At 46.7% G+C, this 23,648-nt stretch overlaps 1 protein-coding gene across 1 annotated transcript; it reads right to left on the bottom strand.

The window, feature by feature from the left end:
- Nucleotides 1-605: 605 nt before the first annotated feature.
- NOX5 (NADPH oxidase 5) lies at nucleotides 606-23,241 on the bottom strand. Its single transcript, XM_047769496.1, has 13 exons — nucleotides 23,016-23,241; nucleotides 21,505-21,658; nucleotides 21,196-21,374; nucleotides 19,705-19,887; nucleotides 17,651-17,783; nucleotides 14,469-14,611; nucleotides 12,131-12,316; nucleotides 10,192-10,236; nucleotides 9,637-9,761; nucleotides 9,278-9,362; nucleotides 8,510-8,609; nucleotides 2,127-2,293; nucleotides 606-944 (listed from the first exon to the last, which is right to left on the bottom strand). Exons 1-13 carry the CDS (start codon nucleotides 23,232-23,234, stop codon nucleotides 813-815), a joined length of 1,851 nt encoding a protein of 616 aa, XP_047625452.1. The 5' UTR covers nucleotides 23,235-23,241; the 3' UTR covers nucleotides 606-812.
- Nucleotides 23,242-23,648: the final 407 nt, after the last annotated feature.

The following is a 23,648-nucleotide window of genomic DNA, read 5'->3' as shown; positions in this document are numbered from 1 at the left end:
GAGAAGGGAAAACTCTCATGCAGAGCAAGGGGGGACAGGGAGGGACAGGCACAGGGGAGAGAAATGGGGGCAGAAAGAAAGGAAAGGGATGGAGAGAAACAGAAAGACAGGAGGACAATGGCATAGAAAGAAGTGGGAAAATATGCTTCTTCCTGCTCCCTATGGGAGTGGCTTTTGGATAAAATATACATTCCAGGTCTCATGCCCCATTCCTCAGAACCAGAACTTCTTGGAGTGGGACCCAGGAATCTGCATTTAAAGAAAGCTCCTCTGAAATGCATCAGAAAAATTGGGTAGATTGATGGATAGATAGAGGGAGGGATAGATGGATAATATGCAATAAAGTAAATACAGCAAAATGTTAACTGAGGAATCTGGAAAGTGGGTAACACTGTTCACGCACAATTCTTTTAACTTTCTGTATGTTTAAAAATTGTCATAGTAAAATGCTATGTGTGTGTGTGTGTAAGTTCCCAGATGCTTGTGATGATGAGGCAGGTCTGGACTGCTGTAGTTGGAGGGGAGGCACCCTCAGAAGATGCTGGAGGAGCAGTTGTCCTGGGAAGCCACCCCCCCCCCCCAGCACCTCCCCTGCCCCCCAGGGCTGATCAGGCCCATAGCAATCCCAGAACTCACAGCAGCGCCACACGAAGCCCTGCCCTTCTCCCTGGGCTCTGAAGGAAGTTCATCTGTCCCCTAGGGCATCCTGTCATGTGTGTGGAAGAGGATTTGGGGGTCTTCTGAGGCCAGTCCTTGCAGGACAGTGGTAGCACTCAGGTTGGCAGGTGTGGGCAGAGCTTGGAGAGGTGGAGCTAGAAGTTCTCTTGGAAAAATTTGAAGCTGAACTGCTCACAGTGGCCCTTGAGCACCTTGGCCAGAGCTGGGGAGCCACAGAAGAAGACCTGCACCTTGCCCTTCTTCTCCGCTGCCACCTTCTGGAACACCTAGAGTCCACGGGGGTAAGGAAGAGCAAAGGGGGAAGAGGGGGCCTAAGGACCCTCCCAGTGACACACCCAGTGGGGCTCAGGACATAGCGGGCCAGGGTGGCTGTCCTGCCCAGGAGGAGCTCCAGCCAAGGCACAACTTCTTAGCTTTAGCCATCAGTTTAGAGGCCATTTGCTCAACATATAACCTGACCTAGACCTTGGGGAGGGGCTTGGACAGAAAGAAATAAGGCTAAGGCCCTCCCTCCAAGGAGCTGCATCTGCAGGGCAGATGAGCACTAAATCAGCTCACTAAATCACCCTCAAGTGTTGGAGGGTGATGGCAGAGTCCACGAGGCATGTGGAGCTCCAATGTCCCAACCTCATGCTAGCCCTGGTGCCTCCATCAAAACGCCTCTTTCCTGAAGTCAGGCTTTCTCCCCCCGGGAGACCCCTTTTCTACCCCAAGTTCTGCTTAAGAATTGCCTTTGCTTTGTAATAAGCTGTAATGGAACAGAATATGAAAAAGAATATATATATACCTGAATCATTTTGCTGTACCCCAGAAACTAACATTGTAAATTAGCTATACTTCAGTTAAAAAAAGGAGTTGCCTTTGCCTAAACCCTCTTGGTGCCCTGCTGGCATCCTGTTCCAACCCAGCTCTCTCCAGCTCCCCTTATCTAAAGGATCATCTATAGCAGTTTGAAAAACAATACCTTCTGGTCACTTCAGGCCAACTCTACACCCCAATTGGTAAGTGCTGAGGGAGGAAAAATAATAATAAAACCAATATGGGGAATAAAATAGACTGAAAACTATTTAGTGGCTCTGGGCCTCAGTTTCCCCATTTGTACCAGGAAGGCCTAAGACTTGATGCTTCCCCAGGACTCTGTCCTTGATGCTTCTGTGGACGCTGGTTTACAGGGAGTTGGGGCCGGGAGAGGCCTTGGAGGTCATACGGGCTAATTTCCTCTGTGATCAGAGGGGGAAACAGAGGCTAATGGTGGAACAAATTGAGCTAGTGATGGAGCCAGAACGTAGGTACTCTGCCTCCCGTTCTACCTGTGAGATCCTGCCTGGACCCTGGATGCTGGCCTCATGCTTAGTCCCTGGTTGCTTAGCCCTAATCTCTCCAGTCACTGCCTCAGGCTCTCAGCCTCACTAGTCCCTGCAGGCTTCGGGACTCCAGAGGGGCTTTACCTTGTTCCAATCAGGCCGCCCAGGCTGGGTGCGTGTCTGGAGGCCCGTGATGGAATCTTTCTTCTCCTTCTTGGCCAGGAGGTCAAGGGCCATCTGCAGGCCAATGGCCTTCATGTCATTCTTGCCCAGCGCAGAGGTCATGTACATGTGCAGCTCCAGGAAGCGGCCTATGTGGTGGGAGGAGAAGGCTGAGGGGCCAGCAAAGGGGACAGTGATGCCAGCCACCTTGTCCTGGGGCTTGGAGGGGGGCTCATACCTTCAGCCAAGTGTGTTCACCCAGGACCCATATCTGACCAGTGCTGCAGTAAGGAAAGATGGCGCACTGCTTGAGTTGGGCCTATCCCGTGTACAGCATACACTTACTTTATAGCCATTGTCCAATGTGAGCCTCACAACCACCCCAGGAGCTGGACCTTATATTTGTAGAAGGCAAATAAATCCTAGGGCAGCTTGGCTACCCTTGGCATCCTTTCAAGCCATGCACACACAAAAAGGCAACTGAGACCAGAGGGTCAAGGGTTGAGTGAGTAGATCAGATGGCAAATGCTACTGATGTACAGGGAAGGGCTGGAGCAGACAGAACTGCTTCCTGGGAGGGTGGGGACTGGGCAAGGTCTTAGGAAAGGGGCTAGATTCAAAGGGGAGGCGAAAGGAAGTCACTCTAAGAAGGGTCAGCGTGAGCCAAGGGCGAGAGGCTGGTGTCTGTGAGCCTTGATGTGACTGTTCGGCTGGAACAAAGAATCCTTGAACGGGGATGAGAGTAGATGGGACTGGACACATATTGAGGCCAGAATGCAAAGGTCTGGAATCCCCAGCTAGGAGATGGGGGCAGGGAGAGGGTGCTGGAGCAAGGCATGATGGGAAGAAAAGAACATTTCGGGGAGCAGAGTCAGAGGACTGAAGGGACAGGGAAGAGACTGGCATCAAGGAGACCTAGGAGGCTTGAGCGTCCATAGCTCTGAGCCTACAGTGGGACAGGTTTTTGAGATGTTGATCCCACCAGCTCTCAGAGTAATAGGCACTCCCAGGTGGGTACCTCTGTGCTCAAAGAGCTTTGTTTGTTCTCCCAGAGGTGGCAAACAAACATTGTCATTTTCCCTGTGTGCCACAATGGGGAGAAGACTGGCAAGCACTGTTCTAGACCTGTGCCATGGTGCAGGCTGGAAGTAGCAGGGCCTGAGATCTGATGCTGGATTTGTGAGCTGATGATCCTTCATCCTTCTCCCCTCTTCTTAAAGGATTCAGTCCACCCAACTCACTCTCTATTGTTTCATAAGCCACTGTAAGGTCTCAGCCACCGTCAAAATGCAAATGGCCCCAGGAGGGATACCACATTGAATTTCACACATCACTGAACTTGAGCAGGCCTGGTGGTGAGGGAGGGAAGGGGAGATACCATAAGGGATGCCCACCTAAGAGAGCCCTGGCCCTTCCTCCCACCCCAGAGCCACCCCACCCCACAGGCAACAAGAGAGGAGGGGAGCAGGCACCAGGGATCCTGCATTGCTGTGGCTGTGGGGTAGGCCTGCGGCTACAGCTCTGATTCAACCCCTAGCCTGGGAACATCCATAAGCCATGGGTACGGTCCTAAAAAGCAAAAAATAAATAAAGTAAATAATTAAAGTTGAAATCAGAGACTCTGCAATTAATGAGAAACCTGGGAAGAAATCTGAAGTAACAAAGTTGTTGACTCAAGTGGCTTTGAGAATGCAAAGCTCTGGGTTAGCTGTTACCCTTTGCTTACATAACTTAGGAAGAAGCAAACAGCAAATATTTATACACCAGTAACTAGACAATTTAAATTAAATCTAAACTGTTCCCCTAGGTTGTCATCATAAAAGCAAGTTTATGAATTAATATACTTAAAAGCATTTAGAACAAATTCAATGCTATACAAATATTTGCTTTAATTTTTATTTACAAGAAGGGCAAGAAGCTTTACTGCAACATTTTAAGGTTTTATTGTTCTCTTCCAAAGATTGTTGACTTGTGCTTTAAGGCTCTGGATATTTGTTACAGTAAACTACATGTGTTTGAATATCTTTTGGTAGAAAACTGTGTTTGATTACTCAAACTTATAAACTATGTTTATCAAAGGAATTTGAATTTACTCACAACAACCTTGTGATAATTAAGAAGCCAAATAAGATCTAGTACCAGTGAACTCAACCAATATAAACAACCACACCAATTCTCGTGAAGTTAGAAACATATCTAAAGATATTCCTCCTTATATAAGATCTTTCATAAGTAAAACATAACAAAAGACCAACAGGTTAACTTTCAACAGTATTAAACTTTAGCATTCCACAAAGATATCCCATGAGGACTATGATGCAACTCAGAGAAACATGTCATTGTACAATGCTTAGTAAAAAAAATACAGGATTCAACACTTGCTGGGCGGGGAGGGGAGACTGCAGGGGCTGGGGGGAAGATGTTTAAACATTCCATTTTGATGCACCTATAAAAGAAGGGAGCAAGCAGCAAAAGAATTCATACATGCTAAGGTGTTTAATCTTTATCTTATGCCACTCTCTCGACTTTTTGATTGCTACTTCCCCAGGAAAAATGTCGAGCATTCACTCCCAATAAATATATATGCTTGGTCACATGTTTCTCTCTACTTACAGATTACACACATTAAAAATTTACACTGAAGTAAAAGGAACCATATTCCTCTTTCACTTTGAACAACTATAAAAATGAACAGAATATGTAAAACAATGGTTTCTAGACATTGGTCAACAGGTAGTGCAGGACTGCTGTTGCTGATGGAGGCAACAATGAAGTGAGCCTTATAATTGCCTAGTGTTGGCCTCACTGAGCCAAAGAGACAGAAATTGGAGTCTTCTTGACAGCTCAAATGCACCAGGTACAAAGCTAGAAAAAAGGGAGCCGAAGAGAGAGAGAGGGAAGGAAGAAGAGAAAGAGGGAGGATGCAGGCTCACCAGCTCTGGAAATCTGCTAAAGTTCCCCCTCAGTCCCTGGCTGAGTGTTAATCTGTACACGTGTGAAAGAAAATGACCAGAAAACTTGACACCGAACAGAACTTGGAGTTCAGACAGCTGGGAATAGTTTGTGTTTTCATCATCGAGAGCACTGAGACCTTGGAATACATAAGGCAGTGGGATGAGTCCTCAGAAGTGCCGTACCCTATCCCTGGGGCTGATTTAGCTCCACAATAAAGACTATTCTGGATTCACTTCAACAAAAGTTAAAAGTCTTGAAAATATCCATATCATCCTAAATAACCTAACTGTGTACCAGAACAAAGTACAGTACTATTTAAAGAAATACCACAAAATCCAGAACTCAGCAACGTGCAATTCATAATGCCCGGCATCCAGTAAAAATTTATGAGGCATGCAAAGAGGGAGGAAAATATAATGCATATCTAAGAGAAAACTAGTCGTCAGAAACAGATTCAGAAATGACAGAGATGATGGACTTAGGCAAAGATGTTACAGCAAATATCATAAAGGTGCTTGAGAATGTAAAAACAAAACAAAGCAGTCATGATGAGGAGAAAAATGGAAGACATAAAAGATCCTCAAATGGAACCTCTAGAGAAGAAAAATACAACAATAGAAATGAAAAATACAAGGGATAGGATTAAAAGCAATTCTATATCCTTTGGTTTTTCGTATGAATTTTAGACTTGGCTTCTCGATATCTTATTTCTAAAAACCTGCTGGAATTTTTTGTTATGATGGGAAGAAAAGATGAATGAACTTGAAAACACAGCAAGAAAAACTATCTAAAATGAAGCATGGAATGATAGGGAAAAAACCAAACTACAGACTCTCAATGACCTGTGATATGTCAAATAGTCTAATGTCTGTGTAACTGAAGTGCCAGGAAGGGGAAGGGGAGACAGACAGAAAAAAAAATATGTAAAGAAAGAAAGGCTCACATTTATCCAACTTTGATGAAAACTATAAGCCCATATGTCCGAGAAGTTCAATGAATTCCAAGTATAATAAAGATAAAGAAAACCATTTCTCAGAAATGTTATGTTTTCAGTATACAAGTTATGTCCATATTTTGCTAAATTTATCCTTAAGTATTGCATGGTTTTTAAAATTTTATTTAAATATTTTTAATTACTAATTATTTTTTGCTTGTAAATAGAAATAGAATTGATTTTTGTATATAGGCCTTATATCCTGGACCTTGTTGAACGCACTATGAGACTGATCTAAATAAAGAGCTAAAACTATAAAACTTCTGGGAGAAAACATGAGAATAAATACTTGTGACCGTGTGTAAGGCAAAGATTTTAGATAGGACACAAAAAAGCATGAAGAATAAAATAAAAATCTGATAAACTGGACATCAATAAAATTTTTAAATTCTGTCCTTCAAAAGACAGTTTAGGAAAGTGAAAAGACAAACCACAGACTAGAAGAATATATTTATAAAATGTACACCTAGTAATGGGCCCATTTCCAGAATACATGAAGAATTCTTACAACCTAATAAAAAGAAGACAAACATCTGGATTTAAAGGGTAGACAAAATAGGAGTTCCCTGGTGGCTTAGTGGGTTAAGGATCAAGTATTGTCACTGCTGTGACATGGGTTCTATCTCTGACCCAGGAACTTCCTCACACTGCAGTCATGGCCAAAAAAAAAAAAAAAGAGTGGACAAAATATTTGAACAGACGTTTTACAAAGAAGCATACAAACAGCAAATAAGACCTTGAAGGTAGTATCTTCAACATCATTTGTCATTAGGGAAATACAAATTAAGGGCATTTTGAGATTCTCTTATACGCTCAATTAGAATGGCTAAAATTAAAGACTGTGAATATCAAACATTGACAAGGTTTTGGAACAACTGGAACTCTCACCCACTGCTGACAGAAATACAAAATGGTCCAGTCACTTGGGAAAAACCACTTGACAATTTCCTATGAAATAAAATCTAGCACATACTGTGCTCCCCAGCAGTCCCACTTTTAAGTACTTACCTATGAGAAATAGAAACATATGTCCACACAAAGACCTTTATAGCCAAAAATTTCTAACATGGTGGAAAGAACCCTAATATCTATCAGCAACTGAGTAGAAAAACAGATTGTGGTGTATCCATAAAATAGAACACTAATCAGCAATAAAAAGGAATTAACTACTTATTGAAACAGGCATGGATAAATTGCAAGGTTATTATGTTAAGTGAAAGAAATTAGAAAAGACTATGTACATATTATATGATTCCATAAATATGAAATTCTACAAAAGGCAAAGCTGCAATGATAGAAAGTGGACCAGTAGTTTTTAGAGGCTGCAAGCAGGAGAGGGTATTGATGCAAAGTGGGGTGAGGGGACTTTTGGGGGTAGTAGAAACATTCCATGCTCTGATTGTGGTGATGGTTACACAACTGTACACATTTGTCAAGATGTCACTGGATTTACTGGACACAAAGTGGTGAATTTTAGTACATGCAAAATATCCCTCCACAAAAGATACTAAAAAAAAAAGTGTGAGTACAAATCTTCCGAGAAGCATGTTAAAGCGTACTTTCCCAGCCTATTCCCAGGGAATGTGACCTGGAGGAGGTCAGGGAATCTAACTTTTTTAACAAATGCTTTTTTTTTTTTTCTTTTTAGAGCAACACCTGCAGCATTTGGAAGTTCCCAGGCTAGGGGTCCAATCAGAGCTGCAGCTGCTGACCTATACCACAGCCACAGCAACACCAGATCCTTAGCCCACTGAGCAAGGCCAGGGATCGAATCCACATCCTTATGGTTATTGGTAGAGTCCGTTACTGCTGAGCCACACAGGGAACTCCACAAGAGTTCATTTTGAAAATGAAAAGAAATGACATAAAAAAGAGGAATTAAGGGGTAAAAGCCTATACATTTTTATAAAAATGTGAATAAGAAAAAAATGTCAAGGAAATCCTTCAAAATGCCTGGATAACTGGATGGAATTATTACTTTTTTTTCTCTTTAAGTTTCACAAAATATTACATTTTACTGGGAGAGGGGAAGCAGCCCCCTCTCCCTCACATTTTTTTTTTGTCTTTTTTGCCTTTCTAGGGCTGCTCCCGTGGCATATGGAGGTTCCCAGGCTAGGGGTCCAATCAGAGCTATAGCCTCTGGCCTACACCAGAGCCACAGCAATGCAGGATCTGAGCCGCATCTGCAACTTACACCACACTTCGCGGCAACACCAGATCCTTAACCCACTGAGCAAGGCCAGGGATCGAACCAGAGACCTCATGGTTCCTAGTTGGATTTGTTAACCCCTGCACCACGACGGGAACTCCTCCCTCACATTTTTGATAGAAATAGAATAATTTAAACACTTTCTTAAAGGGACCCTGAACTCTGCTGCTCCACATCCATCCTCCCCAAGCCCCATCCCTCTATTACCCTCTTGAGGCTCCTTGGCCTGGTCCATCTCCAGTTTGGTCAGCAGGCTCACAAACCACTCGAAAGACCACTGGTCTCTGTTGATCCAGATGAAGTCCACCTAGGGAGAAGGGCCCAGTTCAGAGGGAGGGGCCTCCACTCCCCCGCTCCACCCCATTCCACGTGACCACCCTGCTGTGAGCAGGGCACAGGCCATCACCCCTACTTAATGGAGGGAAAACAAGGCTTACAGAGCTGAGGAATCTTGCCCAGGCCACAGACCGCCATGGGACCAGAACCGGGGTTCCTGACTGCAAGGTCAGGATTTTCTCTAATAATCTACTGTTTCTAGCAAGTAGTATTCTGAAGTCTTAAACTTAGGACAGCCAGAAAAACATTACTTATTATTATTATTATTTGAGAAACTCTTTTAAGTGTCCTACAAAGATTAATGAATTTTCCAAAGGTAAACATTTTCCTTTTTAAGACCACCACCAGGTCATGGCCAGCAGGCATCATGGTTGCAACTGAATCCTTGCTGTCTGACTTTCAGGTTCCATGTTATTTAATGAGATGCCCACCTGCAGGGCCCAGAATGTCTCTCCAAGGTGACCGGGGAACCCTGGACACTTGGGAGGCATAAGGAGAACTCAAGGCACCGGGGGAAGCATAGAGACCAGTGGATCCAAGAAGGCCATCCATCCCTCCCCTGTCTCTGCACAGTGGAGCCAGCTCCAGCATCTGGGGAGAGGCTCTGGAGGCCTGCCTGCAGGAGGTGGGGCTCGTCACCTTACGGAGTTTCATGTCATCAACCTGGATGCTCTCTAACCAGGAGTGCTGACAGCTGGGGCAGACGTGCTTTCTCTTCTGGTGCCTGAGGAGAGGTGAGAGAAGGAGGTTTTGAGTTTGGAGTGAGTAAGAGATTTCCCAGGACCCCAGAGGACAGTGCAGGGGACAGGAAGGGAGGGTGTGGTGGCAGGACCAACCCCATAAGGAAGCGAAGGGATGAAACCCAAGAAAGAGCAGGAGGAGGGGCAGGAGAAGAAAGAAAGGGGAAAGGGAGACAGGGAAATGGAGGGAGAAAGGGGGAAGGGTATCTCTCAGGACTCTGCCCCGGATGCAGGCAGGGCCACAGCCTGTCTACCCACCTGTACAAGATGCTCTGCAGGATGGAGGCAAAGGGGGTGATGCCAATGCCTGCACCGATCAGCACGGCGTGCTCGGAGGCAAAGATCCTGCGGGTGGGAGTCCCGTAAGGGCCATCGATGTAGCACTGCACATGGGAGTGGGGGGTTAGAGGAGACAGAGGGTTGAGTGGGTGGGAGAGAGCTAGACCCAAGGCTTTAAGACCCCCTTTACATGCAGGCAGTCATCTCCTGGGCTGAAACCTAGGTCTAAGAGGCTCCCACTCAGAGGGTTTTCCACGTGTTGTGCTCTGAGCACGAAAGTCTAGGAGAGCCCTAGAATGTTCGAATGCAGAGCGGGTGGGGACAGGGGCCCAACCAGCATATGCCCCAGGTGCCCTGCAAGGGCAGGGATTTGCTTCCATCATCTACAGATCTAGGAGTCAGGCTGTGGGGACTTAGGAACCTGTGTACCAAGAGCATAGCAACCCCAACCCCAACTCCCCCCAAGGGCAGAGGCTTAGATTGCTCGGCTGGGGGCAGGGGCTCTTGGTTATGGCAACCCCTAGAGCATCTTACCTTGATGTTACAGAATTGGTGGTTCTCAGAGGACACCTCGGAGACCTTTGGGGAATAAAGCAGAGACAGTGGGTCTCAGGGAATGGGTGGGTCAGGCATTTCTCAGAGGCCTCCTAGCCCTTGCCAGTCTGAGCAGCGTGACAAGAAGGGAATTGGCTTTTCTGCCCAAAGCATTCCAGTGAGCATGGGGTGCATGTGGTAAACTTGCTCTTCAGAATGAGAGAGCAGCAGCACCACTGACAAATTTGGAATTGTTAGCGTCTGTGCATTTCTGGGTGTAAATACTGCCATCCTGGGTCCCTCAATGACTGTGTTTAATAACTGGCTCTCAGAACTCCGCCAAATTTAACAACTGCTCTTGTGGTCCACTACAAATCATTTCAGGGTGTGACAGGAGAACACTCACCCCAGTGGCCCCCTGGGCTTGGTCTCCAGTCATTCCCATTAGCGTAATTTTTCCAGACACACCCCTGGCCTTGAACATTCTTGCCCTGTGCCAGAGCATGCTGTTCTCTTCCCCAGATAGCAAACTCCTGTGCATCCTTCAGTGTCCAGCTCATCTGGAGGGTCTGCTCCCCCTGAAAGCTTTGCCCAGCTGCTCCAGGCAGAAAAGCCAGGTGCTGGCCAGGCTCACAGCTTGCCCCAACCCTTGGACCCTGCTCTGGACTTGCTCATGGGGAGCTGACCTCCGCTGGCTCTGCCCGACTCCTCCAGGCCTAATCACACACAGCAGTCAGACCATATTCCTCCAGGTCAATGGGCTTCCTTCCTCCAGATGAAGGGAGCAGACTCTGAAAGGGCTGCAGGGGCTTTTGGTAGTTCCTCTTTGGAGCTGGAAGGCAGGTTTAGGACTGACCTTCACAATCATCCAGGATGACCCCTCGTTTCACAGAAGAGAAGCAGAAGCTGAGACCCTAGAAATGACTCGCCCAAGTTCCTGCAGAGCGCTGGTGGTGTCTCTGGCAGTCCACCCTGTGCTTACCACGTCATAGCGTGTTGCTTCTTTGTCTGAGGGCCACTGAATTCTGTGTCTTCCACAGAGCTGGACTTGAACTACTTGTGATGATTATTTTACGAGGTGCACTGTGAGAGACTACTCCTCTCCAAAAATCCTTCTGATTGCAAGGAGAAAGCTTTACATTATGGTCACTCTATCTTTAACATCTCTCTAACATTTGCTAAGCCATCCTCTTTTTTTTTTTTTTTTTTTTTCTTTTAACAAGGTGAGCGAGAAAGAGATCAAGGACACAACAAAGAGAGAGAGGGAACCAGCAGCAGAGTGCAGCTTTAGGCTCAGAACCTCACTTAGACGGCAGAAACATCTAGCAAGGATTTAATAACACTGGTTTTGCTTCTAGAGTTTATTTATTTATTTATTTATTTATTTATTTATTTATTTATTTATTTATCTTTTTAGGGCCACACCTGTGGCACATGGAGGTTCCCAGGCCAGGGATCTAATTGAAGCTGTAGCCGCCAGCCTACACCACAGCTCACAGCAACGCCAGATCCTTAACCCACTGAGTGAGGCCAAGGATCGAACCCGCAACCTCATGGTTCCTAGTCTGATTCGTTTCCACTGCACCACGACGGGAACTCCTAGAGTTATCTTCTGTTTATGGCGCATGATATTTATTTTCCATTAAACACAGAAATCGAAAGAGTCCTTTTAAAACACAATTATGTTTAAAGTAATGTTGGGATATAAGAAAGAATATTCAGTAGGAAATGCTACCTGTGGGAAGTAAATGTGGCCAAAGTTATGAAGGTGGTTTGCCGGTGACTGGCTGCAGAAACCCCACACACTGCGTGGTGCTTCCTGAACGTGGCCTGCCCTTGAGGCCCTTGCTTCCACGTTCCAAGGACCCATCTATCTATCCTTCCTGGGGAGAAAAACCACTGGCTCTCCAGCCTCCAGCCCCAGTTTCCCCAACCTTACCAGGCCCCCATCTCCAGTTGCAGCTTCCCACTGTGCCTGAGTCTCATCCTTTGTCCCAGTAGACACCGGGCCTTCATCTCCCTGCCATGGAGCTTCCTCAGGCCTGTACGATGTCAGCTCCACGGCAATGTCCTTGTTGGAGGCCACTGCTCCCTGTGCTGAGACTCCAAAACAGATGGGCTGGGGCTGCAAACCATTTGGTTTCAAAGAGATACTGCGTCAGTATTTAAATCAAAAAATCAATACAGGAAATTATTTTATTATTTAAATCAAAAAATCAATACATTAGTTTTTTTTTTTTTTTAAGTCTTTTGTCTTTTTAGGGCCACACCAGTGGCATAAGGAGGTTCCCAGGCGAGGGGTCTAATTGAGCTGTACCTGCTGGCTTATGCCAGAGCCACAGCAATGCCAGATCTAAGGCACGTCTGCGACCTACACCATAGCTCACGGCAACGCTGGATCCTTAACCCAATGAGCAAGGCCAGGGATCAAACCCGCGTCCTCATGGATGCTATTCGAGTTAGTTAACCACTGAGCCGTGATGGGAGCTCTAGTTTTTTTTAAAGATTCAAGTATTACAGAACTTCAAAGAATAAGATAAAAAAAGACCCCAAATGAGAAGATACAACTTCCCCAAACACTTTCTCTGTCCTTCCAAACTTTTTCACACTCACACCCACACCCACAGAGACACATAAACACACACACACATTTGTATAAGTGGAACATATTGCTTTGTAACCTGGCTCTTCTACTTACTACATCTTGACTAGCTTTACATGCTAATTCATATACATTTATATAATTTTTAGGTGACTTGCTATTCCATTATAAGGGTGATCACTAATTTATTTAGCTGCTTCCCTATTATTGGGCATTTTGATTATGCTTATTTTCTCATTATTGTTAACAACCACAGTATAAAAATAGCTCTTTCACATCTCTATCCCTTTACCCGGATTTATTTTCTTCACAGCAGTTATTATCACATTATATATTTGTTTACTGTCTATTCCTCCTTCAGGAGGGCAACAGTGACCGTGGTTCTTTTGCTTATTGACATATCTCCAGCATCTAGAATAGTACTTGGAAACAGCAGATCCTGTGCTTAATAAATATTTGCTAAGTGAATGAATGAACGAGGTGGTTAATGTACTTCTTGTGTATATATGTCCAATTCGCTTTTTAGGATAAATCCCTAAAAATGGCATTGCTAGGCCATTCAGTATACATATTTAAGATGCTGACACATATAGCCAGACTGCCCACCAAAAAGACTGCACCAATTTATTCTTTGGCAGCAGGGCCTAAGGCTCCAAGGAAGCACAGCTTTTAATGTATCTGCCCACCAAGTTCCAGTGTGCCATGACTTGCCCAGTTTGGAACTCAGCTTCCTCTTTCATGAAGTTTCCCCTAATTAATAGGAGAGAACATTCTGCCTGTTCCCACATTTCCCAAAGCTTTGCTCTTTGCACTGTTCTAGAAGGGACCTCTAGTCTGGCCAGGCAGGATTCCACCTGGTTTGCTCCCCTGGACTTTAAATTCCACAAGGGCAAGGCAGGGTTGGGCCATGCTTGGGGATTTTCTTCCTTTGATCTTCAACAGGGTTTGCACATATTAACCTGTCTCCCAGCCTGGTGGTACAGCCTACGAAAATGTTCAGGCACCCTTAGCCTCCTTCATCTATTCCTGCTTCCTCAGGTGTAACTCTGATCTCTCTATATTCCTCCCAAACCTTCCAGAGCCTGTATTTACTCCAGGCACTGGCAGCTTGTCAACTTTGTGGGTTTCATCAGGGCTCAAAAGATAATAATTCTGATGATGGTGCTGATGATGGTGGTAAAGATGAAGATGATGGTGATGGTGGTGGTGATGAATGGTTCACCTGGAACATGCTGCCCAGTTCACTCAATACTTTACATCGTTCATTCCATTGGTCCTTAAAAGAATAATGTGAGAAAGGAAAGCCAACAATGGTAACCACCTCCGTTCATAGATGAACAACCTGAGGCTCCGCAATGCTAAAAGATGTGCCCAAGATCATACACCAAGGAGTTACCGAAGCAAAGATGTGGAGGTGAGTTTTTCTGATCTCCATTTCCCTATCTTTGCATTTTCTCCTGTCTTCTAATGGAGCACATTGGACTGGGGAGGACCTGGGGTGGTCAGGCTTTGGGGAGGCTCTTGAACCACACAGTCTGTAGTTGTCTCACCCACTGTGCTGCCATCCAGCAAGTGTACATAGTAGCTGCTCAGTGACTGCCAACCGAGAAGAAAACAACTTGGGCCCCATAGTTTTGTCACCACAGTGATCCCTTTCTCACCTGCAGCCACTTACCTGAGCCTTCCTCTGACTCCTTCTCATTTTCAAACTCCTCGAGAGACTCTTGCAACCATCGCCCATGGGGTCTGATTTCTTGAAGGACTCATACAGCCTGTTTGTCCACTGGCCCTGGGACCGGATGTGCAGCCAGATGGTGTCTAAGCAAGAGTCAAGTTGGAAGGAAAGGGGTTAGTGCTGGTCTCCAGCCAGAAGCAGGCCTGTCTCACTGCAGGGATTGAGACTGAGTGTCAGCCCCTGAGTCCTCATTAGAACAGGTCTAAACTAGCAGCCATAGCCATGGGACTTGGAGCTCTGATCCCTCCCTCTAGTGCAGACTTTGCAAGCTTTCTCAGTGAAGTCAACCTAAGGGCTGAGTCTCCTCTGCCAAGGTAGGAGTCAGAGTGGCCCTGAGCACAACTGGGAGCTCCCCAGGGTGGGGGCCCTGACTCTTCCATCAAGCCAGGGTCTCTCCTAGGGGGGACTATCTCCTTCCCACATTTAATCAGGTGCTTGTCAATGACTCTGCACACAGTAGGTGCTCAACTGATGGTGGGACCAACAGCTTCATTGCACCCAGTGCCTAGGATGCAGTGGGTGTTTACTAGGTCCCTATTGAGTGGATGACTGGTGGAAAGGTCGCATGGGGGGCTACCCCTCTGGTGAGGGGCAGCAGAAAGGACCCATGTTAGAGGATGGAGGCCCCTAAGAAATCTCCTGGTCGGGGGTTCTCATCCTTTTTCTTTTATTTTAAACCATGGTCTCTTTTGGCAGTCCTGTGAAGGCCATGGATAGACTCCTCAGAATAAGGTTTTTAAATGCATTGAATAACATGTGTAGAAATCATAAATGAAGCCAATTAAAATGACAGATAGTTACTGAAATATTTTTTTCAACTTTAAGACTACACGTGCCTCTTTGTTAATACATGAAATACCGAGATGCAGCAGGAGTCACATGGCCATTGGAAATGTGAAGTAGTGATGAGCATGAATGACATTCCGAGGTATGGACAGCTATTAAAATGTGATATGAAGAATTCATGGTTTTTATTTCAAAAAAAGTCACAGGTATTGTAAATGCTACTGTGGTTTGGTGCTTGAATTCATAATGGAAGAAAATGCAAAATTTCAGTTAGAGGTTAATGAAAACAAAGTTGTCACTTTTTTTGCCCATCCAAGTTTTTGAATGAACCGATTCAACCCTGTGTTGACAGAGGCCCAGAGAGCTGAGGTGTCACAGCTTTGTAAGAAGGGGACCGAAAGTCAGGTCCTTGGATCCCTGCGCCCATGGCCTCCCTGATGTTTCCTCCCCTTTCAGTGTACAAGGGGCAGGAAGGCTGGGCTATGCCTTGTCTGCACAAATGCACCCTGAACTGCCACACAGTGACTCATCTGGAGGAGACCTCCTTAAGTTATGGTTGAATTCAGTCAACCAGCCTGAGTTCCCACTGTGGTGCAGTGGTTTAAGAATCAGACTGCAGCAGCTCAGGCTGCTGTGGAGGCACAGGTTTGGATCCAAGCCTGGCAGAGTGGGTTAAGGATCCCGAGTTGCTGCAGCCATGGCATAAGTCACATCTGTGGCTCAGATTCAATTCCTTGCCCAGGAACTTCTGTATGCCAAGGATATGGCCAAACACACACAAAAGAATTGGTCAAATAAATGATGCATCCATAAAAATAAAGTCATTATTATAATCACTAGTATTGATATACTAGAATAGTATGCAGCCAATAAAAAGGAAAGGTTTTTTTTGTTTTTTTTTTTGTTTTTTTTTTTTTTAAGAACTGACATGTAAAGATCTTGATGATATACTATTCACGGAGAAAAAGTAAGCAGCAAAACAGTATAAACAGTGATCCTGTGTATGCAGAATTATTTGATTATTCATGAAGATATATCAAGATCTGGAAGTCTGTTCACGAAAAGATTGACAATGGTTTTCTTTGGTTGGAATTATTTGAGAGATTTTAATTTCCTTTAGTACATATTTCTAATTGTCTGAATTTTCAGGGAGCTATCTGTTCTTTACAAAACAGCAAATGAAAGAAAAATAGGAAGAAAATAATCCACTCTCTCCAAATCCTACCCCCAACCTCCCTGGACATCCAGGCCACCACTCAGGAGATTTCAGGGCAAGTGGTAGGCAACCTCATGTGGGGAACCTGGCCTTGGTTCTACACTCCGAGCTATAGCAGCGGGGCCAGGGCATGGGAAATATCCTGCGGTGGAGCTACAGCTTTTAATGGGGATGGGTCAGAGAACGTGGCAACCAGAAGCCTCTATCCCTCATGAAGCTGAGCAAGGATCCCGCTGTAACAGGACACGCAAGCAAGGCCTTCCCCATCAGAAGCATCACTTGAGGTGGGAAGACCAATCCCTGACCTGGCTAGCAAGTCATGGGCCATGGCCCCACCAACAGCTCAGGACCAGAAGGCAGGCACATACATGGTTGGGGGTCAGAGGACAGCAGAGTGAAGGGAGCGTCAGCTGAGTGGTTTTGTGGGTGCTGGGGACCCAGAGAGAATGGGGGCAGTCCAGGGATGCAGGAGGAAGGGAGGAATTTGGATGTCTTGGGGCTCCACAAGGAGTAGAGAAGCCTGGCTTCCTGTAACAGCCCCCTGGAAAATATCCTGGCCCCGCCTCCTCTGAGCTCCTACCCTCTGCTTAGGACCTCTGTGGGCTCCCAACTGCCTGCCCCATCCCTCTTTCCATTCTGCATTCAAAGTCCTTCCCAGTCCCACCCTGGTACTCATCCACTTTGCTAGCCACCGTCATCTGCCTTTTGTCCCTTCCCTGACCCTCTTTCCCACCGCCCCCAACTCCCACTTCCTTCCTCCACCCTGACTCTAAGGTCTAAAGACATCAGACCAGGTTTTCATGCTTCTCCCTCCGCCTCCTCCCCTGTGTCCTTTTCTACCTGGTAAACGCTTATGAACCCTTCAAAGTTCAGCTGAAATGCCACCTGCCCACTTCCCCCAGACCCTGCCCTGCGACCTCCATGGCAGCTGATACAGCCCTGACCACCCCATTCAGTGTCTGCACGTCTGCCTCCTTGTTCCAGAGGGAGCTTCTGGAGGTCAGTTTTATAAGTCTGCTCTTGTTCGTCTCTATGTTCCTAATTCCCAAGTCTTGCTGGGGCGCATGGCAGGGACTTAGTAATACCTGCTGAGTGACAGGCAGGGCTGGCACAGGCCTACCTTTCTGCTCGGGAGCACTGCTGATGGTGAAGGGGTGCCACTCGTAGTGTGCAATGGAGGGGATGTTCAGATACAAGTAGTCTCCAGGCCTGTAGTGGAAAAGCGGGGGCCTCTTGATGAGGAGATGAGTAACCTGGAGAGAGAAGAAAGAGACCAGGGTCCTTTTGAAGTTCCTGTCATGTCTCAGCAGTTAACGAATCTGACTAGGAAGCATGAGGTTGCGGGTTTGATCCCTGCCCTTGCTCAGTGGGTTAAGGATCTGGCGTGGCTGTGAGCTGTGGTGTAAGTTGCAGATGCAGCTCGGATCCTGCATTGCTGTGGCTGTGGGGTAGGCCTACAGCTCTGATTAGCTACAGCTACAGCTCTGATTAGACCCCTAGCCTGGGACCTTCCATAGACTGCAGGTGGGGTCCTAAAAAGACAAAAGAAAGAGAAAAAGAAAAAGAAAAAAAAAAAAAAGAGAGACCAGGGTCCTTTGTGCAGGCCCAGAGCTGCCAGGGGCCCCAAGGCCAGAGGCCAGAAGCTGGGCCATCTTTCTCCATCATAAACTAGGCCAGCCCCAGACGTAAGACCCTCCTGTGCCGGTGATTGGAGACTCATGCCTACGGCACATCTGCCAACCAGGAGGCGGGTGATGATTGGCAAAGGGGGAGTCAGGCTGTGTCTGAAGTGGGGCTCCTGGTATAATACCACTTCCTGTGGTGTAAATGTTGCTTTTTAGTGGCCCTCCTCTTCTGTAAAGTCCTCTGACTGCTCCAGCCCCTTTCTTGGAACTCCTGTGGCACTTCACTGGTATTCCAACCATGAATAGGCATCTCCCCCAGGAGACAACATCCTCCCAGACAGTGGTTTCAGTTTACTTAGCACTTGCTGTGTACCAGAGCTATGTGGATCCCCTTAGCATTATCTCTAACCCTCGCAGTAACTCTCTGAGATAAATGTCATTCTTTCTCTACTTCACAGTGGAGAGGCTGAGGCTCAGAAAAGTTAAATGACTTACTCAAGGTCAGCAGCTAAGAAACCATGGGATTTGAATCCAACTACTCTGTCTGATGCCAGAGCCTACACAAAACCTCAGCCTCTTTTTTGGCTTCTGTGTCCTCCCGCTCAAGTTGTCCAGAACAAAGCCCACTTAGAACTGCCTTTCTTTTCTCTAAAAATGGTCCCAATTACTCAGACACCTGCAAGATAGCCTAGACCTCTTCTCTCTCTCAACTCTGAATGCAGCCAGCTACCGCTTGAGTCTTACTGTGAAAGGCCCCTTCGCCACCCTATAGTTACCACCCTAGTTCAGGGTAAAGGCCTTCATGAGCTCCCATCTACATATGTGCAACACCCTCCCCAGTGGTCCGCTCCCATCCATCTTCCACAGAGCAACTAAAGAAATCCAGCTGCAGTATAAACCAGTTCCATACCACTACCCCTCCCCTAGCCACTCAGGGGTCCCTGTGGCCTGCAGAGTGAGGCCACTCACCATTAGGCCATATCCACTCTTCCAGCTTCTCTCTGACACCTGGGCTCCAGCTGTGCCATATTACCCATGGTCCCCTAAGTACAGCATGTCCTTTCATAACTCTTGTGCCTTTGCCCAGGCTGTTCCTTCTCCTGTCGTCTATCCAACAAACTCCTGCCCATTTCTCAAAACCCTGATGTGGCAGCTCCTCCCTCATTCTGAAGCTTCTCTGATCTCTCAAAGACAAAGAGTTTAATCCTGCCTGAGGTTCTTCATCTCTTACCCACACAGCCCTGCACTGTAATGAAAGGGCCAACCACCCCCTTAGCCTGTGTGCCCATGGAGAGAAGGATAGTGCCTGAGCCTTCTCAGTACCTTTGTCACCTAGTGCAGGGCCTTCCACCTTATAGACCCTTAATATATGCTTATTAAAGGTGTTCTATGCATACCTAGCCTTGAGTGGTACCCTGCCTCCTTGTCATTCCCCTTCCAGAGGTATCACTCCTGGAGGGCTGGACCGAGTCTGGGTGTCTAACAGGATACCTAGACGCTGCACCCCATCACCTGTGACTCCCCTTATCTTCTCAGGCCCCCTTTGCACCTTGGAAGGGAGTAGATTGACTTCCACAATGCACTGGGCCTCCATGCGGGACACTGCCAGGCCAATAGTCTTCTCTATGAAGAACAAGGTGCCAGGGACGAGCAGCCACTTCCAGAAGTTGGGCCCATGCAGGATGAGCAGGAGCCACATGGGAAGGTAGGACAGGTGGGTCCAATAGAACACCTGTGGGGGTTGGGGTGTAAGTGGTCAGAGTCAAGGACTGGGGGTGGAACAGAACCAAGGTTCACAGCCCTCCCAAAGCCAGGACTGTGCCTAGATCCTTGGCCATACACACCCTCTCCTGGGAACAGGCTTGGTTAGGAGGCTGGGGGCAGGAAGCTTTGTTGCTTCTCTGATCCGGGGGCTTGGCTCAGAGAGTCTATAGGAAGATTCTTGGTGCCAGGGGCAAACATCTGCTGGGGGTGTTCTGAGCAAAGCAGACTGCCCCCTCTGATGGGCTCATGAGCACCAACATCCCATCTCATTGACCCTTTCTCAGCAGGAAGGAAGGAAAGACAGCAATGGTTCTCTGGGACTGGAGAAGAAAGATGAAAGCCCCGAGTTTTAATACCTGCTTTGCTGCTAGCTAGCGGAGCTTGGCCATGTAAGTTACTTTTCTGAGTGTTAGATTCCTCATTTGAGGACACACTGATTCTTACTGCAAAGGATTGTTGCTGGCCCAGAGTAGGTGCCTATATATATATATATATATATGTATATGTATATATATATATGTATATGTATATATATATGTGTATATATATATACACACATATAATATATATAAATATTAATATATAATAATATATTAATATATTATTAATAATTATCAATAATATATTATATTATAATAAAATATATATTATATATATTTTCTGATGTGATAGGTCAGCCCAGGGGACAGTCCAGGTCTTCAAGCCAAATTCTCTGTGACCTCCTGTATCTTGAGAAGGCTAGAGAGAGGAAAGCAAAGCTAGATCTAACATTTTCGGTGCCTTCCTATATATTATCTCATTTAATTCTTAAAATAATTTCAAAGGTAGAGAAATACAGCTCCATTTTACAGATGAGGAAAATGAGTGACCCATGAGTCGTGGGGTGGGGATTAGAACTCTGGAGAGCCATGTTCCTTCCCCTCCCTCTGCCATCTTGAGCCCAGCTTAATCCAATTAGAGTGAGATGAGAAGCAGGCAAAAAAGGCAGAATCTTTCAGAGTAGACCATTTTTCACTCAGCAGACAAAAACCATAGCCCAGTTTAATCCAATTAGAGTGAGATGAGAAGCCAGCAAAAAAGGCAGAATCTTCCAGAGTAGACCATTTTTCACTCAGCAGACAAAAACCACAGCCCAATGGCAGCACCCAACCACACGTCCATAATATGCAGACCAGCCTGGACCTTCTTGGGCTCTGGAGTAAGTTAGAGGGGACACAGCATGAAATGAAGGTGGGAACCCAGGATGGGATAGGCAAAGGGACAAGGGCTGGGGCACCTCAAAGTGGCCGCTCCTGCGGACACAGGAGCTGGAGCAAGCAAACTGGACGAGCAGCAACAACAGCAGAGCAACGCCGGTTGGGGAGGCCAAGCCATGGACCCAGCCAATGCCAGGCCTCGTGGTGAGCAGCAGTTCCCAAAACTGGAAGGGGCTGGCCTCAGACTGAGCCTGGAGCGCTGGAGACAAGCACAAGACAAGCTCTCCCACTGCACCTTCCCTTTGGGGTCCCCCCAGTCCAGAGAGTCACTGGGAGTCATTAATGAAAAAGCCCAGGCCCCACCCCACTCCCAACCCCAGGCTACTCACCAAAGTTTACTACATGGGCCACGGTGTGCACAAGGGAGAGCCCGACCGCCACGTAGCCCATAAGCTGGTGGAACTGGATGTTCTGGTCCAGCGGCAGGACCTGAGCCAGCCATGTAGCCCGTAGCCATGTGAGGCAGCGTCTGAGCATCAGTACCTGGCCAGGCAAAGCGGCAGAGAGCTCACCTGACTCGCTCTCCCCCTATTCTCTGCTCCCCAGCATTGTCTCCCTGCCTCCCCCCAGGCAGCTGTGCTTCCTGATCTGGGCCCATCACCACTTCCCCTGTTCCCAAGCCTTCGCTGCTCCCCCAGGTCCACGGCCGAGGTCTCTAAAGTAGGGTCTCCAGAATGGGGGAGGGAAGAGAAAATGTTACAGAATGTCTGCTGGTATTACTTTTATCTCAATACTTGAGAAGCACGTAAGCTTTTTACTAATATGTAGTACCAGTGTAGACATGGTGCCCTCATTTAGTCATATACCATGTTGCTCGAGGTTTCTGAGATGTCCTGAGGGATGACAGGGCTTTTCGAAGGCTTATGATGAGAGCTCCCTCCCTAGGTCATTTGTGTTAATGTAGTCACGCCTGCCCAGATATGTGGACTTGCAGATTACATAAACTGGTTTTAAGTAAGCTAACAACCCCTCAGAAAGGACAAGTAGCTTAAAAAGATTCCCTACAGAGACGTTGTAGATTGAAAGTCGTGTGAATAGCGCAAGGGCAAGTGACCATGAAAATGAGTCACATATCTCCCACTCCTGGTGTGAATTCTTTGTAGCCAGTTATGAGGTTTAAAATAAAACCCACTCCAAAACAAACAAACAAACAAACAAACAAAAAAACCCCACTCTAATCAGAAACTGATTATTGTCAAGAAGAGTATTTGAACTAAAGAGGTACATCTCTGATCATTAGGGATGAACTCTGTCTTATAGTTATATTGTGCACAAACGTATTGGCTAATGATAATGGGGCATGGATATAATTACAAGTGAGCATATATTGGATAATTAGGAAGGGGTTTTGTTTTCTGAGGGCTTTTTGTTGTGTTTTGTTTCATACTAGTTATGGAGGAGTGTTGTCAAATACGCTTGGAGACCTCAGTCTCCAGTGCAGAGGATCACATTCTGACTCCGTAGCCTGGCATTCAAGGCCTCTTGAAGTGTTCTTTTTGGTCGGAGTCCTGCACTGAAGCCAACTCCTGCCTCTTTGGGTCCATCATAGGGTTATGGTGAGGATCATATGGAAAGAGCTTAGCACTGTGACTGGCACATAGTAAGCACACAACAATGCCAGCTATGTAATTTACCTGCTGTGTGACCTGCTGTATAACTATGGAGACCTCACTGACCCTCTCTGAACCTTAGTTTCCACCCCTGAGTGTTGGCCCAGTTAATTTCCAAGATGCCATCCTACTCTGGCACTGCATGTGTCCATGTGTTGGCCATTTTGCCTAAAAGGAGCCTACATTAGTCCCTCTGCCCATTTCCTTGGGTTGTACCCGCAGAACCCTACCACAATGAAGCTGCAGTCAAAGTTGAGGCACTGGCCACAGCCCTTGGCCACCATGATGCTGGTGCCGAAGGCCCGGTGTACACTTGCTGCCAGCGCAAAGAGTAGCACATGGAGGCCCACGTAGATGGCCAGGCAGAGCAGGTGGCTGCGGTGGTTGTGCCAGTAGGCAGAGGTCAGCAGGCGAGGACGGTGCCGGCCCGGCTGGGCAGCAGGAGGCATCAGCCAGTGAACAGCACTGTGAGAGAAGGCTCCACTCAGAAGGATGCGATGTGGCAGGGACCACTGGAGTCTGAACCTAGAGACCCCACACCCTCTGTAACCCATTATCTCCCTGGAGCCTTGTGGAAAGCAGGCCAGCTTCTTTCTATACCAGGAAACAGAGAGGTCAAGTGACTTGCTTACAGTCACACAGCTAGGTGGAACTAGGATGAATCTCTGTCTATCTGATACCACATCCATGGCTTATTTTCACCACCTCTCTTTACTTCCCAATTGGATAGGGGGTGGTAATCAAAAAGGATGGAAGAATCTGAGACATTTTGTGATAACAGACAAGAAAGCTAATACATAAAAAGAATGGACTGTAGAACTGGCACTATTCAGAGCTTGGAGATACCCTTTTTATATTATCTT

This window comes from Phacochoerus africanus, chromosome 2, assembly GCF_016906955.1.
Source record: "Phacochoerus africanus isolate WHEZ1 chromosome 2, ROS_Pafr_v1, whole genome shotgun sequence".
Taxonomy (NCBI): domain Eukaryota; kingdom Metazoa; phylum Chordata; class Mammalia; order Artiodactyla; family Suidae; genus Phacochoerus; species Phacochoerus africanus.
The sequence above is the reverse complement of the archived record's forward strand: the minus strand, read 5'-3'. Positions and strand labels throughout refer to the sequence as shown.